This window comes from Hemitrygon akajei, chromosome 32, assembly GCF_048418815.1.
Source record: "Hemitrygon akajei chromosome 32, sHemAka1.3, whole genome shotgun sequence".
Lineage (NCBI taxonomy): Eukaryota > Metazoa > Chordata > Chondrichthyes > Myliobatiformes > Dasyatidae > Hemitrygon > Hemitrygon akajei.
Genome location: NC_133155.1, coordinates 20,771,536 through 20,788,028, shown reverse-complemented (window position 1 = coordinate 20,788,028; position 16,493 = coordinate 20,771,536). Strand labels below are relative to the sequence as shown.

The 16,493-nt window shown below is 38.3% G+C and overlaps 1 protein-coding gene across 1 annotated transcript in view; it reads left to right on the top strand.

Annotated features, from left to right (window-relative positions):
* csmd2 (CUB and Sushi multiple domains 2) overlaps nt 1–16,493 on the top strand; it is an 896,539-nt gene that overhangs the window by 855,585 nt on the left and 24,461 nt on the right. The window contains exons 60-64 of the mRNA XM_073034487.1: nt 805–984; nt 9,705–9,770; nt 9,867–10,028; nt 11,368–11,480; nt 15,061–15,148. Of these exons, the coding sequence (XP_072890588.1) occupies nt 805–984; nt 9,705–9,770; nt 9,867–10,028; nt 11,368–11,480; nt 15,061–15,148 (609 nt within the window). The remainder of the gene's footprint in view (nt 1–804; nt 985–9,704; nt 9,771–9,866; nt 10,029–11,367; nt 11,481–15,060; nt 15,149–16,493) is intronic.

Sequence of the window (16,493 nt, the reverse complement as noted above, 5' to 3'; positions counted from 1 at the left end):
CAACTCTTCATTAGAACTTCATTAGAGCTCTTCATCAGGTCTTTTTCAGTCTTGACCCAAAACATTAACTGTTTATTTCCCTCCATAGAAGCCGCCTGACCTGCTGAGTTCCTGCAGCATTTTGTGTGTATTGCTCAAAGGTATCTAAAGACCTATTTTGCCTGATCAGCATGCTAGATGCCCACCTTATAAAGGGTAAAGCAAAGTAATTTCTAGCATCCCAAAACTCAAAGAACTTTGGAAGCAACAGGCCGCAAAATTTGGAATTGTGAAAAGGATGCATTGTTTTTCCAGCTACCAAGCAACATCTTTGGTGCTGAAGGGTTTTTAAGTAATTTTTTTTAGACAGAAGTAAAAAGGCCTCAGGATTGTGACCATATCCTGTCCTCATTTTTCTGGAATCATCAAGAGATGGGATTCTCAGACTATTTAAGTATCCCGATTTCAGAAACATAAGTGGGTACAAGTCATCTTCAGGCAAATCAGAGTCTGAGTGTGATCGACCAGACTAAGACCAAATGGACATGATTGAGGAGCCAAATTTCTTGTCAAATGGCAAATCAATTTAACAGTCTTCAAAAATCTCTGTCTTTCCAGAAATGCCAATCGCAATTAATGTTCACTGAAAATAAAATGAAAGGCATTTGATCCAGTATTCACTAAGCCTGTTCATTGTAATCTGTATGGAGCCTTCCCTGTTCTGCTTCATTAAAATGGTTGATCAAAAGATAAATATTTAAGACTCTTGAGTGTGATTATTTTTATCTTTTCTGAATCGTAACAAAATCCAACTTTTCTTTAAAGCACATCACTGCAGACAACCTGAAACTCCTCCTCATGTGAATGTGGGATCTATTGATTTGCCTTCTCTTGGATACACCTTAATATACACGTGCCAGTCTGGTTTCTATCTTGCTGGAGGGTCAGAGCATCGGACATGCAGACCTGATGGAAGCTGGTCAGGAAAGCAGCCGCTCTGTTACGGTAAGCCCTTAAGAAAACATATTTATTATGCTAGCAACTTTTTGTACAAATACTGTACAACCAGAAAGTTATACTAATCAGAAGAGAAAATCTGCAGATGCTGCAGATTCAAGCAACACACACAAAACGCTGAAGGAACTCAGCAGGGCAGGCAGCATCTACGGAAAAGAGTGAAAGTTATACGTGCCTTCAAGATCTGTATGCCACTTGGTCTAAAATCCAACTGTAAGAGTAAAAAGTACTTCACATTGTTTCCGTTATTCTGTATAATTGTATCAATTGTATGTAAATTATAAAGTACTTCAGTAATTCTTAGTTGTCGTTGTAAAGAAATGATCTTGTCATGTTGTACATTATGTCAAGTGGTACCTTGAGAATTCTTTCGAGTGAAGCCTCAGTGATTATGTCGCATGTTACTACTGTGCTCTACATTTATTCTGTTCTCTCTCAAGCTGTTGATGTACTTGCATGATAGCTAGTGCTAAGACAAAGTGGTTAGGTATTGTCATGTTGCTTCCAAATAATGTCACCATAACCTAAATCCATAGTCAGAGCTAGCTCTCTGCTTATGGGAGGTCATCTTTCTCCATTTATTCCAACATGAATGATTCCTTATTAAGGTTTGTACAATCAGCTCTGTAATAATGCAGCTGCCTTCCCCCCCCAACTACCAATACCTTAAGTTCATTAATACTTAGTGCTAAAAAGAAAGCAGTCAATTAAGATTTTTTTAAAAATGATGCATTATCGCAAGTCAGTGTGATTTAGATTTCAAATAAATTAAACTTGCAGACAGCTGTCGTCTCCAGTGAAAGTGAAATTTGATGTGTTTTCCATCCTTAAACCTGATTGGAACTGATACTTTGTTCTAAGTTCTTTTGGCACTGATGATCAATCAGAAGCAGATCCAGAATAAGAATCAGTTCTAATATAGTGAAATGTGTTTTCTTTGTGTCAGCAGTACAATGCAATGCATAATAATACAAAAAAAACAATTACTATATGTATATATATATTTTTTCATTTATATAATAAGACCATAAGATATAGAAGCAGAAGTAGGTCATTAGGCCCATCGAGTCTGCTCCACCATTCAATCATGGGCTGATCCAATTCCTCGGGTCATCCCCACTCCCCTGCCTTCTCCCCATACCCTTTGATACCCTGGCTAATCAAGAACCTATTTATCTCTGCCTTAAATACACCCAATGTCCTGGGATGTCTGAACTGTATTACGCAGAGAGGTTAGAGAGACTGGGCTTGTACACGCTGGAATTAAGGAGATTGAGAGGGGATCTGATTGAAACATATAAGATTATTAAGGGATTGGACAAGATAGAGGCAGGAAATATGTTCCAGATGCTGGGAGAGTCCAGTACCAGAGGGCATGGTTTGAGAATAAGGGGTAGGTCATTTAGGACAGAGTTAAGGAAAAACTTCTTCTCCCAGAGAGTTGTGGGGGTCTGGAATGCACTGCCTCGGAAGGTAGTGAAGGCCAATTCTCTGGAAGCTTTCAAGGAGGAGCTAGATAGGTATCTTATGGATAGGGGAATCAAGGGATATGGGGACAAGGCAGGAACCGGGTATTGATAGTAGTTGATCAGCCATGATCTTAAAATGGCGGTGCAGGCTCGAAGGGCCGAATGGTCTACATCTGCACCTATTGTCTATTGTCTATAATACAACAATAATAGTTAAATTAAATAAGTAGTGCAAAAAAAAATATAGAAAGGCAGGGAGGTAGTGTTCATGGTTTTAATGTCCATTCAGAACTCCGATGGCAGAGGCAAAGAAGCTGTCCCTGGATCGCTGAGTGTGTACTTTAGGTTCTTCTACTTCCTTCCTGATGGTAGCAATGAGAACAAGGCATGACCTAAGTGATGTGTGTCCTTAAACATGGAATGCCACCTTTTTGAGGCAGTGCTCCTTAAGACTAGCAATATGCAAAGCAATAGAGTGGATTCTGAGTGATTTTATTAATGGATTTATTTTTTGCAAAAAGTTAAGAAATACCTTTGCTTGTTACTGCAAATAGTGCAAAATGCTGAAGCTGATTAGGTTAGGGGTTGGAAGCAGAGCGTTGGACCTATGGAAGGTGCTTTCATTTCTCGTTTAAATTGAGCCTGGAGCCCAGCAGAGCAAGTGTTTTCTTACTGCTGTTCTTTAAGTGAATTGGGTTTGAGTTATTTCAATGTGACACTTGTGCGCTTGCAGCATTAGATAGCCAGTGACCCAGTGCATATCAGCTCCAAATGACAATTTCACTCTAACAAGAACACGAGGATGGCTGGCATCAAAATGATACTCATAGGAAGATGGTCCAATGGGAATGAGGGATTAGTTTTGGAAGATTTAAGCTTCACTGATAACACCAAGGAAGGGGTGATTCACCATCCATCTGGAAGTGCTTAGCAGTGACAAATAATATACTCTACAGAAATTCATATTAATTTTATTTGAAAGCTTAACAGTTTTTGCAGTGCTAAGTAAAAGTAACCCAAGTGCAACGTTGCCAGCAAATGTAATCAGCAAATTGAGAATGGTGTCAAGCTGCTTAGCTACCTTCACAGCCATTAACGTTTTTGAATGCTGCACTGAAATGTAAACATATCGGACAGTTCTTATACAACACACTGCACGATGTCAAAAATGGTGTTGTTCTCCTAAGTTCCAAAAAAGAAAAAGCCTTTCATCTCATCAAAACTATAATGCTTCCCAAAAGGAGTTTTGAATCTGAGGAGAAAAGTTCTGAGGAAATTCTCCCGGATGCCCTCCTCTGCCTGTCAGTCAGCCCCAGCAAAAATAGTTCAATGGAACTCCAGATTGCATTTTTATGCCTCTATTTCCATAATTCAGACTTGCCATTTGCTTTGTAGGTAATAATTCTATGGTTTCAGTAACTGCAATGCCACAATGTTGCTCTGTGTATTTGATCTTTCTTCTCTATTTTAATCTTTGCAACTGTCAATGTCATGCTTTTCATATCATTTTGCAGCTCCTTGTAACGAAGGTAATTTGCATGACATTATTTTTGATGAAAATCTATTCCACATATCCATTATTCTATCAGGATATTTCTTATCTTTTCATCTTGCTTGAGGCTTATTAATTTTCATTTTGGCTCAAGCATCATTTGTTAGAAGTGAATGCAGAAGTGAATGTATGAAGCTCTTTTATTTTTTACATCGTGCTTCAGGATTAGGAAGAGATGCAGTTTACTGAGGACTGATTGCTGTTACTGAAATAATTTTTCAAGTATTTTTTTAATCTAATTGTGCCTTTCCCACTGAAAAAGAAAGTAAAAACAATCAAATATGCTCTATTATAATCGACAATCTTTACATTGTGTCTGAAGTGCAAAATGTATTGATTCTGCCAGTAGCTTGAAGTTGGGAGATTACCCCTTATGTACTCAAGGCTATGTTTTCCTGAGCTATTGAAATTCCTTGAGTAAAAGAAGCTAGAAAAAGAGGAATATTTTCAGAACCAGGGGATACCATGCATATCATAAGCTTGATCTTCTTCATTAGATCAAAAGCGAAGGAAGTAGAGAAAAAGCAATCTGTTGATAAACTGAATCGTATTTGCATCTATGCAATACATATGCTTCATCGCAACAACATACAAAGGTAAAATTTTGGATTAGCATTGTTTTAAGGTATTTGTGAAGGTAACATAAGAAAGCAGCTTGTGCCTGGATAGGTGCATGATTCTTCTGATTGGAAATATTTCATTAGAAGTTTGAAGAGATTTGGCATGTCACCAAAAACACTCACAAATTTCTACAGATGTACGGTGGAGAGCATTTGAACTGGCTGCATCACCGTCTGCTATGGATGGTGGAGGGGGTGGAGAGCTACTGTGCAGGATCGAAGCTAGCTGCAGAGAGTTGCTAAATTAGTCAGCTCAATCATATCTACTAGCCTTTGTAGTATTCAGGACATCTTCAAGGAGCGATGCCTGAAAAAGGTAGCACCCAGCATTAAGGACCACCATCACTCAGGACATGCTCTCTTCTCATTGCTACTGTCAGGAAAGAGGTACAGGAGCCTGAAGGCACACACTCACTGATTCAGGAACAGCTTCTTTTTCTCTGTCATCAGGTTTCTGAATGGACTTTGAACCTATGAACTCTACCTCATTACTTTTTTAAATTTCTATTTTATGTATGACTTATTTAATGTATATAGCTGTACAGATGGATATATATATATATAAAGTAATTCAGTTTTTTTTCTCTCTATTATCATGTACTACATTTTACCTCTGCCGCAAAGTTAACAAATTTCACAATATATGACGGTGAAATATTAAACATTCTGATTCTGATGAGTAGGGAAATTAGGGGACCAGCAAGCTCAGCAACTTAAACCATGGTATAAGAACAAATCCCTGGACCACAAGAGAAAAAAGTCAGGTTACTGTCGCATAAGAACATAAGAAATAGGAGCAGGAGTCAGCGATCTGGCCCGTCGAGCCTGCTCTGCCATTCAATAAGATCATGGCTGATCTGACCATGGACTCATCTCCACCTACCTGCCTTCTTCCCATAACCCTTAATTCCCCTACTATGCAAAAATCTATCCAACCTTGTCTTAAATATATTTACCGAGGGAGCCTCCACTGCTTCATTGGACAGAGAATTCCACAGATTCACCATCCTCTGGGAAAAACAGTTCCTCCTCATCTCCATCCTAAATCTACTCCCTGAATCTTGAGGCTATGTCCCCTAGTTCTAGTTCTCATCATTTTCTGAAAGTATGCAGATGAATAATGTGTTAACAAATACACTCAAAACTTCTATAGTCGTACCGTGGAGAGCATTCTGACAGGCTGCATCATTGTCTGGTAAGGAGGCACTACTGCACAGGACCGAAAGAAACTGCAGAAGATTCTAAAACTAGTAAGCTCCATCTTGGGTACTAGCCTACAAAGTACCCAGGACATCTTTAGGGAGCAGTGCCTCAGAAAGGCAGCCTCCATTATTAAGGACCTTCAGCACCAAGGGCATGCCCTTTTCTCATTGTTACCATCAGCTAGGAAATACAGAAGCTTGAAGGCACACACTCAGCAATTCAGGAACAGCTTCTATCCTTCTGCCATCTGTTTCCTAAATGGACATTGAAGCTTTGGGCACTACCTCACTTTTTTAATATATAGTATCTCTGTTTTTCCACATTTTTAAAAATCTATTCAATATACGTAACTTATTAATTAATTTATTTATTTATTTATTTGTTTATTGATTATTATTATTATTATTATGCTTTATTTAATTTATTTTTTTCCCTCTTTCTGCTAGATTATGTATTGCATTGAACTGCTGCTGCTAGGTTAACAAATTTCAAGTCACATGCTGGTGATAATAAACCTGATTCTGATTCTGAAATATTCAGGTATTAGCGTAACTCCTCCACTTTGCTTTACTTACTTTGGGCAGAAGCAAAAGAGAGTGAATTTCCCAGAAACGTGGATTAACAAAAAGTTTTGATATTGCACAGAATATTGTGGATGAGCTATGCATATTTATATTCCAGGGCAGTATGATCCAACTTTAATGGTTGTGAAGATAATTAACATTTTAATGTCATTCTCATTTTACTACTTCTATTGGCCTGCAATGATGGGCTACTTTACTTAAAACTGAAAACTTTATTAAGCTTTCTTAAAAAAAATGTTTGTGGTATACACTACAAATTGACTGAATCCAGTACTTCAAACATTTTCTTCAGTACTTAATGCACCATCAATGACTCTCGAAGACGGGAGGTGAACGATAGGCTTTTATTAGCAGCAAAACAGAGCACAACATCTCGGAGACTGAGGGAGGAGCAGTGCCTCCAATCGCCTTTATACAGGGGTCTGTGGGAGGAGCCACAGGAGCAGTCAGCAAAGGGGTGTGTCCAGACAGGTATACATAGTTTACCACAGTACTGTATTCCTTCAATTAATGCACAGAGAAGGCAGCTTATGTTGTGAACTATAAATGTGCAGACTATTTTCTAAACTGGGAGAAAATCCAAAAATCTGAGATGCAAAGGGTCTTGGGGGTCCTTGTGCAGAACACCCTAAAGGTTAACATGCTGGTAGAGTCAGTGATGAGGAAGGCAAATGTAATGTTAGCATTCATTTCAAGAGCAGGGATGTGAGGCTGAAGCTTTATAAGGAGCTAGTGAGGCTTCACATTGAGTATTTTGAACAGTTTTGGGCTCTTTGTCAAAGAAAGGATGTGCTGGCATTGGAGAGGGCTCAGAGGAGATTCACAAGGATGATTCCAGGAATGAAAGGGTTATCATACGAGGAACATTTGATAGCTCTGCATCTGTACTCACTAGAAATTAGAAGGATGAGGGGGATCTCATTGAATCCTTTTGAATGTTGAAAGACCTAGACAGAGATGTGGAAAGGATGCTTCCCAAGGTGCAGGAGTCTAGGACAAGACTGCACCGCATTAGGATAGAGGGGCGTCCATTTAAAAGAGATGCAGAGAAATTTCTTTAGCCAGAGTGGTGAATTTGTGGAATTTGTTGCCACAGGTGGCTCTGGAGGCCAGGTTGTTCTGAATATTTAAGGCAGAGCTAGATAAGTTCTTGATTGGATATGACATCAAAGGTTATGGGGAGAAGGCCAAGGAGTGGGGCTGAGGAGGGCAGAAAATGATCAGCCATGATGAATTGTGAAGCAGACTTGGTGGGCTGAATGGCCTAATTCTGTTCCTATGTCTTATTGTCTTATAACCATAATCAAGATGTTTACTGTCTTGCTTCTTTGATCCCATCCTTACATAACACAATGTAAAATTGCTTCCATTCCCTTTATTATGTTATAAATTACAAAAGTAATCTTGAAAACCATTTTGTTCTGAAAACATAAGTGAAAGATATGAGCTTCACATTCATGATGTCTGTGCTGCTTTCCTTCACTGACCATCGTAATACACCAAGAAAAAAATTACCCCATGAGTTTATTCTACATTCAGTCCTACAGATCTCCTCTCCTGACCTCTCAAAAATGAAATATTTCTTTATGATCAAACATTTCCTTTCCAAAACATTTCCCAGCTTACTAATAATTTGTCCACCCACAGGAAGAAAGCAGTCTGAGACACTTAACCTTCACCTTCCTTTATAAATCGAGTTTCTCCTTTGAAACTTTCAAAATTGATACCATCAACACCTCAGCTTCCCCATAGCCATGAAGATATTGTTGGCCATTTGCTGAATATATTTTAGATGGATTTTTGTGTACTCCAGGAATTCAGTGGACCTGAGATTAATACAGGAGAACAGACTGAAGGTAAAAGATGAACCATGATGTTATTCATTCCCAGGGCATGCACTAATGAATGAATGGCCTACAACTGCTTCTATTTCTTATGCTTTTAAGTTATCCAGTATGATGTTACTGGCCAGGCAAGTCTGAGGATTCTGGAAAATATTTAAGTGCTAATTCATGGAAACAGCAATCATGATATTGTTGATATCTGTAGGCAATCTGTAGCCATTTGAAGTGCAATCATATTACATTAAAGCTGCACTCTGTGGTAGAGAAAGAACTTGACTCAATATACCTCCTTGGAATACGTTCCGAAGTACTTCATGAATAGTGTAGTAATTTTGAAGCATTGTCATTCTAACAATGTAGGAAAATAGACCAACCAAATTGTGAAGAGTAGCAGCCAACAATGTGTCTAGTGCACAGTAAATCTTTCTTAATTATGTTGGTTGAGAGATAAATATTAGCAAGAATTCAACAGATGTCCTCTTCCCTTGAAAGATAGACCCTACTACATCCACTAGCAGGATAGGCAGGGCTTGGTTTAGCATATGGGGTGGCATAGAGGCATAGTGATTAGCACAACGCTTTACAATACCAGCAACCCAGGTTCAATTCTTGCTACTGCCTGTGAGGAGATTGTGCGTTTTCCCTGTGATTGTGGGGGTTTCCCCCAGGTATTCCGATTTCCTCCCACAGTTCAAAAACATACCAGTTGGTAGGTTAATTGGTCATTGTAAAGCCCTCCGTGATTTGGCTAGGATTAATTCGGGGGATTGCTTTTTTTTATCTTTGAAAGGATAACTTGTTGATTGGTGCACCATTACCACATGAGGTTCCACTGCAGATTAATTATTTCTCATTAGAAAATGTCTGAGCAATATTCTCAGTTGCTATGAATGGGCACTTTGCATTATTTGATCTAAAGTTTCTAAACATCTGTGATGTCTCCATCTGTAGCCACTTTGTTGGCCACTTTGACGCATGGCCAAGTGGTTAAAGCATTCGTCTAGTGATCTGAATCTGTGTGTGTGTGCCCTTGAGCAAGGCACTTAAACACACATCACTCTGCGACAACATCGGTGCCAAGCTGCATGGGTCCTAATGCCCTTCCATTCCCTTGGACAACATCGGTGGTGTGGAGAGTGGAGACTTGCAACATGGGCAACTGCCGGTCTTCCATACAACCCTGCCCAGGCTTGCGCCCTGGAAACTTTCCAAGGTGCAAATCCTCACTAACGGAGGTGACATACATTACAGAGCAGCCTACAGAAAAACATTGTCGTATTCCTCCCTACAGAGGAGTGGAACCTAGAGTTTGTGACATCCTCATAATTTCAGGATTAAATTATTTATTGGCAGACTCATTGCCTGCAGTCTTGTCTTTACAACCTGTATCCAACATATTATTGTTACCAACTATTTTATTGCTTGTGTTGGTTTAGCAGACACAAGGCCCAGTGGAAGTCCAATGGGGACAGTGAAGGAAATAACAAGTAGTAAACTTTCAGGTAAGTTTACATCTGAAATAGAAACAAAGCCTTAAAACATTTAAAGACTTTGTGCGATCAATTGTTTCTAAATCTATTTTTTTCCATTGTTGGCAGTTCCAGCCAATGTCTTTGCCCACAATTCTCTCTGGAAAGGTTCATATGAATATCTGGGGAAGAGGCAGCCAGTCATGTTAACAATTAACAGCTTTAATCTGTCCACCAGTAAAGTCCTGGCAACTCTTTTAGATCAGAGTGGAGTCGAGCTTAAATTGACAGGTAAGTGGAAAAATAATACTGACTGTGGTTCTGGTTATTTTTGAGTACTGTGCACTAAAAAGGAGACTTTACATTCATTCCTATCATATGAAGAAAATCTCTTTGAATTATTTCTAATGGGATGTAATCTAACTGAGTCAAAATTGCATCTTGCAAAACAGGTAAAATTGATTTTCTGTTCAAGTAAATTCTAAAGGTTTCTGACGTTAACATTCATCTCCTTTTGAATGCACAGGGAAGTATATAATGAAGTCTATCTGATAAACCCCAGTTTATGAATTTCATTAAGAGTGAATATCATAACCAATGACGTTCAGAACTGGAGTTTGATGTTTGCACAAACAACAGACAATAAATTTATGCCAAGCTCATCTTAAGATTTAATAAGCCATTTATTTTGCAATAACTCCAATTTACTCAGAACTTATCTTCAACTTCATTTGTAGTTTATGAAAATGTGTACTCCCCAAGTTAAACTGGAATTAAGAGATCCTTTCTAAGTTGGTTGTCAACAGAATGAATTTTGATGCAGAATAACTTCTCACCACATTTTGCAAGCATTTTGCATCACATATTTTATAGCATCAACTGAAACAGAGGTCAAGTTGTCTTAGACGGTTGGAATTGGTAAAGGAGGGGTTTGGAGTAGAGGACAGCATAGGGGGATGAAGGAGAAATGTTGCCCTTAGGTGTTAGAAAGAGGATAAAAATCCATGTTTAGGAGTAAAGAAAAACTATTGTGTACGCCTTTCCATATTTCATTATCCATTCATTTGTCCAAACACATATGTTTTTAATTGTTGCATAGTAATTAGGTGCCTCAGTGATATCCTTTGGTACTGAAATTAATGGGTTCACTGTTCCTGCAGAAGTTCTAGCCAGTGGAGCTTCACTAGGGACATTGCTAGTGTAACTACCAACAGACTGTGGAAATGTGTTCTCTACTACTGGAGTCCACATGAGTCTAAGGAAGAATTCCATGTCAATCAGCTGTTCAATAAGTCAGAACTTTTTCATTCATACAGCAAATCTGAACTTCTGCATAGCTGCATAAGTCAAGATGTGGAGCTCTGTATAGACCTGCCAGTACTTCTGCAGAAAACTGAGCACATGCAGTCATTATTTTCCATGTTGATCATCTTCTCTAAGATTCTTATTAAGCCTTGTACCATCCTGCACAATTGGTGTTGAGGTTTTTCCCTAGCAGTGTAAATTAAGAACTATTACTTGAGTGACCTCCTCCCAAGTCAACTTTCCCAAAAAGCAAAAGTTTCAGGAATGACAATGATAAACCGAAATACTACATTTGTTTAATTTTTAGTGTAATTACTTCTTTCAGGATTCTACAAAAAGGGGGAGCATCATCTTCTTCTTGAACTTTATAAAATCCGAGGTCCTGTTGAAATATTTGTACAGAAATTTAAAAGTGACAACCTGGCACTGGATGGATATGTAAGTATTGATGAGCCACCTCACTCTTTCATGGATAAAATGCTATGGAGACAGTTTGGACAGGAAAATAGGAAAATGCCTGTCATTCTCTCTGCTAAGTAGTAGTCCTAGATCTCCAACAGTTTGTCAGCACTATGTACTCTGCTGGCCTTGAGAACGTGACAGATTGGGATTGAAAAGTGACATATTTCAACTCACAGTACAGACTTGGAGCTGAGATGGGTGTGAAAATATTTGATGGCACTGTGCAATTTTTTTTGCTAAACCATTCTAAAGACAATTGATTACCAAACTATAACAAAAGTTAATAATTGTTTATTTTATCAGTAAGCACATGTAGGAGAATTTAACCATCTCAGGGCAGAGCCCAGTATTGAAAATCCATCTCAACCTCTCATGTTTCTTCACATAGATGAAGGAGCATTAGAATTAATTCATTCATTTGATAGAAAGATATGAAGCTACACTTGTCATGTATACTAAGAGATGATTGGTTTATCAGTATATAAAATAAAGATAATCATTACTTTCCATATTTAATTTTTATGTGCTTTAGGTGTTTTATTATGCTTTTACACATTTTATGTCTATTCTCCGTTTTTATTTCATCAACTTTCAAATGGAAGCCCTAAAGGAACTCATCTTCGCACATGGATATTATTTTTCATGTGATTATACCTGTAAAGTAGTATATATTTCTCTCATATTACTACCCCTGTGGAGGTAGCAATCAAGGCTTTACAGTGAGATGCCTGCAATTAACTGTGAAAATATTTATAGCCATATGTCCCATTATATCTCTGTCAGTGCCAGGTATTCCACCAGAGACCTCTGCATGAATCCCATTTACAGAATCTTTCTCCGTGTCCTTTTAGCCACACTTTTAAAGTATTTTTTCCAGTCACACTTAAGTTATACTTAAGTCGCTGCTTCTGTAGTAGCAGGTAAAAACACTTTATACGAAGTAACCCTTAATATGAAAGGATTTCTTCTAACTTAGCTTAGGGGAATGTAACAAATAGGATTGCTTCTTTGGCAGCTGGTTCAGACTTTGATGGACCTGATGACATAAGATGAGAAACTTCCCATTTCATCTACTAGAGATACAAGTGAAATCTTCTTGAAACAAATTTGCTAAACCTTTAAAATTAATTTAACCTATTTTTTTTAATATTTGAAGTTTCTGCATAAACTCTTTGCAAGTAAAGAAAAAGGCACATTTATCACTTTCTCATTTCTGAGTACTTTTCTAATCCTAGTGAATATTTAGATCAAGAGGTCCTACCACAGACTCCTCAGTAAATTGTAGGGATCCATAGCATAAATAGAAGTTGGAAGCCATTGAATAATCTGGTATTTTCATCATTATGGTATGCCCAAAACAGTACCAGAGAAGCTTTGTATAAACTGAGCAACAGTCATTTCATTGAATAGTCAATGCCTTCTGTGCAAACCTCTCATCTCATTTGCTTGGTTGTGATTAATTCCATCTATAAAATCTTGCAACTACAGATGCCCAAATGCAATCAAAATTCAAGGGCACAACAGCAATCAACGTTCTGCTGCTTTTCCAGATCACATATTTGCCCTGTTTTGTTCAACTTAGTGGCCAAGCATAAAATCTTATTTGAACAAGTCCAACTGGGTAATTTAGAATGTTTTTTCTTCCAGCAACAACAACAAATATTCTAGGCAGGAGTAATAGCAGCTGAGGTTTCAAAAACATAGCTAAAACACATTTATCATAAAAATAACCATTATTATTAAACATCCTTTCAAATCCCCTGTGAATGACCTCCTGTCAAAAGGAGAAAATGTCTTTAAAATCCTTAAGGTTATGTATTAGTTCTATTGTTATAATTTAATTAAATAATTTAGGGAATTGAGTACAAGAGCAAGGAAATCCTTTTGCATTTGTACAGGGCCCAGACAAGACCACACCTGGAGTATTGTGTAAAGTTTTGGTCTCCAGGGTTAAGGAAGGACATCCTGGCTGTAGAGGAAGTGCAGTGTAGATTCACGAGGTTAATTCCTGGGATGTCCGGACTGTCTTACGCAGAGAGGTTAGAGAGGCTGGGCTTGTACATGCTGGAATTAAGGAGATTGAGAGGGGATCTGATTGCAACATATAAGATTATTAAGGGATTGGACAAGATAGATGCAGGAAATATGTTCCAGATGCTGGGAGAGTCCAGTACCAGAGGGCATGGTTTGAGAATAAGGGGTAGGTCATTTAGGACAGAGTTAAGGAAAAACTTCTTCTCCCAGAGAGTTGTGGGGGTGTGGAATGCACTGCCTCGGAAGGCAGTGGAGGCCAATTCTCTGGATGCTTTCAAGAAGGAGCTAAATAGGTATCTTATGGATAGGGGAATCAAGGGATATGGGGACAAGGCAGGAACCGGGTATTGATAGTAGATGATCAGCCATGATCTCAAAATGGCGGTGCAGGCTCTAAGGGCCGAATGGTCTACTTCTGCACATTGTCTATAACTATTTTCATATATATATATATTTTTTTAAGATTTTAAGAATTCAGTATTTTTTGTTTTGTGTGCCATACTCTGCCAGAGCCTCGGCAACCACCTCTTTTCTCAAGTGGTTGTCTTGGAGGAAAGATTCTGTGAGTGGTCCCCCGCATCCTTCTCACAGTGCAGTGTTTTTTTTATGAGGTCGAGTTGCAAGCTCAACACTCAACCCGGCACGAATGGAAAGCGTGTCCGGGAGCGCCGCACCTAAAAATTTATACTAGCATCCAAAAAGGCTTAAATTTATGAATACCAAAAGTAACTACCATGATGGTTAATGTAGGTGGGTTGTGATCTGGTTTGTCAGCATAATCATATTCCATCAAGGTGCAGAGAAATCGACTATCTCCTGTCATGTTGCTTTACAAGGTTGGAGCATACAGAAACACACAGAAATCTGGATGAGTTGTGGCTCCTTTGTCTCTGAATAGAGTGGGAGAGTCACGGGTGAGGAGAGGTGGAATCATACAAAAGATCTGTGGGAATGGGGTCAGATGAAGGATTGAACAAAGACTCAGTACGAGAACATGCACAGAATGCCATGTGCTTCAAGCTCCTCAAATGATTGTGGTGACCATCTTGCTGTCGCAATGTAGAAATCTTTCCTAAATGAAAATGGGACAAGATGCTACAAGCTTATTGGACACAACAAACAGCCAGTGCAATGCACCACTAACGTGCAGAATGGCTAACAATTTTTCTGGTGGGTGTTGCATTTAAGTCTAAAATGATAATTTTCCTTCTTCATTCATTGTCACTGGTAAATCAATGAATTAGAAACCAGAACACCATTATATTTGTTAAGCAACTTCGCCACCTAACTTACCGCACAGTACATTTGTAAGACATTCCCTCTCACCTGATAATCTTGCTGTAGTTGCATTGTATGTAGTACAACAAAGCTCACAACACCGGAGAATTGCACATAGTAGGCACATGTTCTGCTCCACAATAGATCCATCTGAGGTAGAAAAAAAATTCAGGGCCGTGTTCTGCAAATACCCTTGAAATGTTGATTACTGATAGAGTGACTGACCTCATTTATTATCATTCAGGTTTCTGCTGAGCCTTCGGGCAACACATTTGTGTACCAGGGATATGTTCGAGGCAAGGACTTTGGGCAATTTGGTCTCCAAAGAATAGGTAATGTGACTTTCTTCATACTTTTTAACTAAGCTAATAAGTGCATTAGTTCAATTTATTTTGTGTTGAACCTCTTAAGTGCCTATAATGATTTTGGATCCATTACCCATGTTCATAAAGACAAAGGCCTCCTCATTCTATAGTGCTTCTTCTGCATTTCATATCTTCACTAAAAGACTAACAGGAGTACCAAGGGGTGTTTGCAACTATTTGCTTCTGTTCTGCATTGCATTTTGAGGGTGGTTCAGCCACTGGGCAATGAATATCAGACTGAAAATTACCCGGGGAATTTCAAGGTTGGATTGGATATTTTATGACCTCATTCTTGCCTATATCCTTAAGAACCAAAATTTATCAAAAATAGAGCACATGAATTTCTCATGCTTCATCGATGGTCCATTCTGAATAGTTGCAAAATGATTTGCATCAATTGACTTGTATTCCCAAAAGGATGGCACTTGCTGTGAAGAATTTAAAATGAGAAAATATCCCAATAGAGTGAATACTTAAATAGACCATTCTAGTTGGTTGGGACAGGACAAGCTGATTACTTCCTAAAGAAAAGTGCTGAAGTTGGACATTCTGTCCTGTAAAGTTGTAATTCTGCATATCTGAGGCCACATTGACATAAGAAGTAATTCTGAAGTCTGACAGAATCCATCTCAAAACCCATGGGATTAAATCTTCTAGATCTTGCAAACAAGCTTGTTGTATAGTAGTTAACAATAAGACCATTCTCCTGTTAAGTAATCCTAGTGAGAAAATCTGAAGTACGAAACAGAGTTAGTAAAACATGGCCTGAGAGTTCCCTAAAGACATTGCTACAGAAATGAGTCGGCAATGAAGGCGTACACCAAGTTAAACTCATTTTATTTCCCACAAATTTCTTTTGAAACTATCTGCACAGGAGGTAAACAAACTTAATTTCTGTAAGGTGTGATCTAGGAAAAATCTTTTGAGACCCAATTCATTGAAAATGAAGGATTCTTATCAGAAGCCGTGATTTGATGTCACAAAATAAGTAAAATTCTGTATTTCATTTGTAATTTTCAGTTGCATTAACACCCTGGAAACTAATGAACAGAAGTTCATTTCACATCTTGCCTGATTTGCTTTCAAAGGAATTCTGCTAGTTAACATTTTTTTGTGATGTTGCCCAGAATGAATTGATTCCTCGCCAAAAATTGTACTTCACAAGTCAGCCATCATTGCATCAGATAAGGATTTGCTTTGAGAAAAATTCTAATAAATATTCAGCAGCAGCATTATTCCTTTTATCACAAGCATTACTGGCCCACAACAAGCAACTAAAAACATATTAGCTATTTAATGTTACACAGCTGCA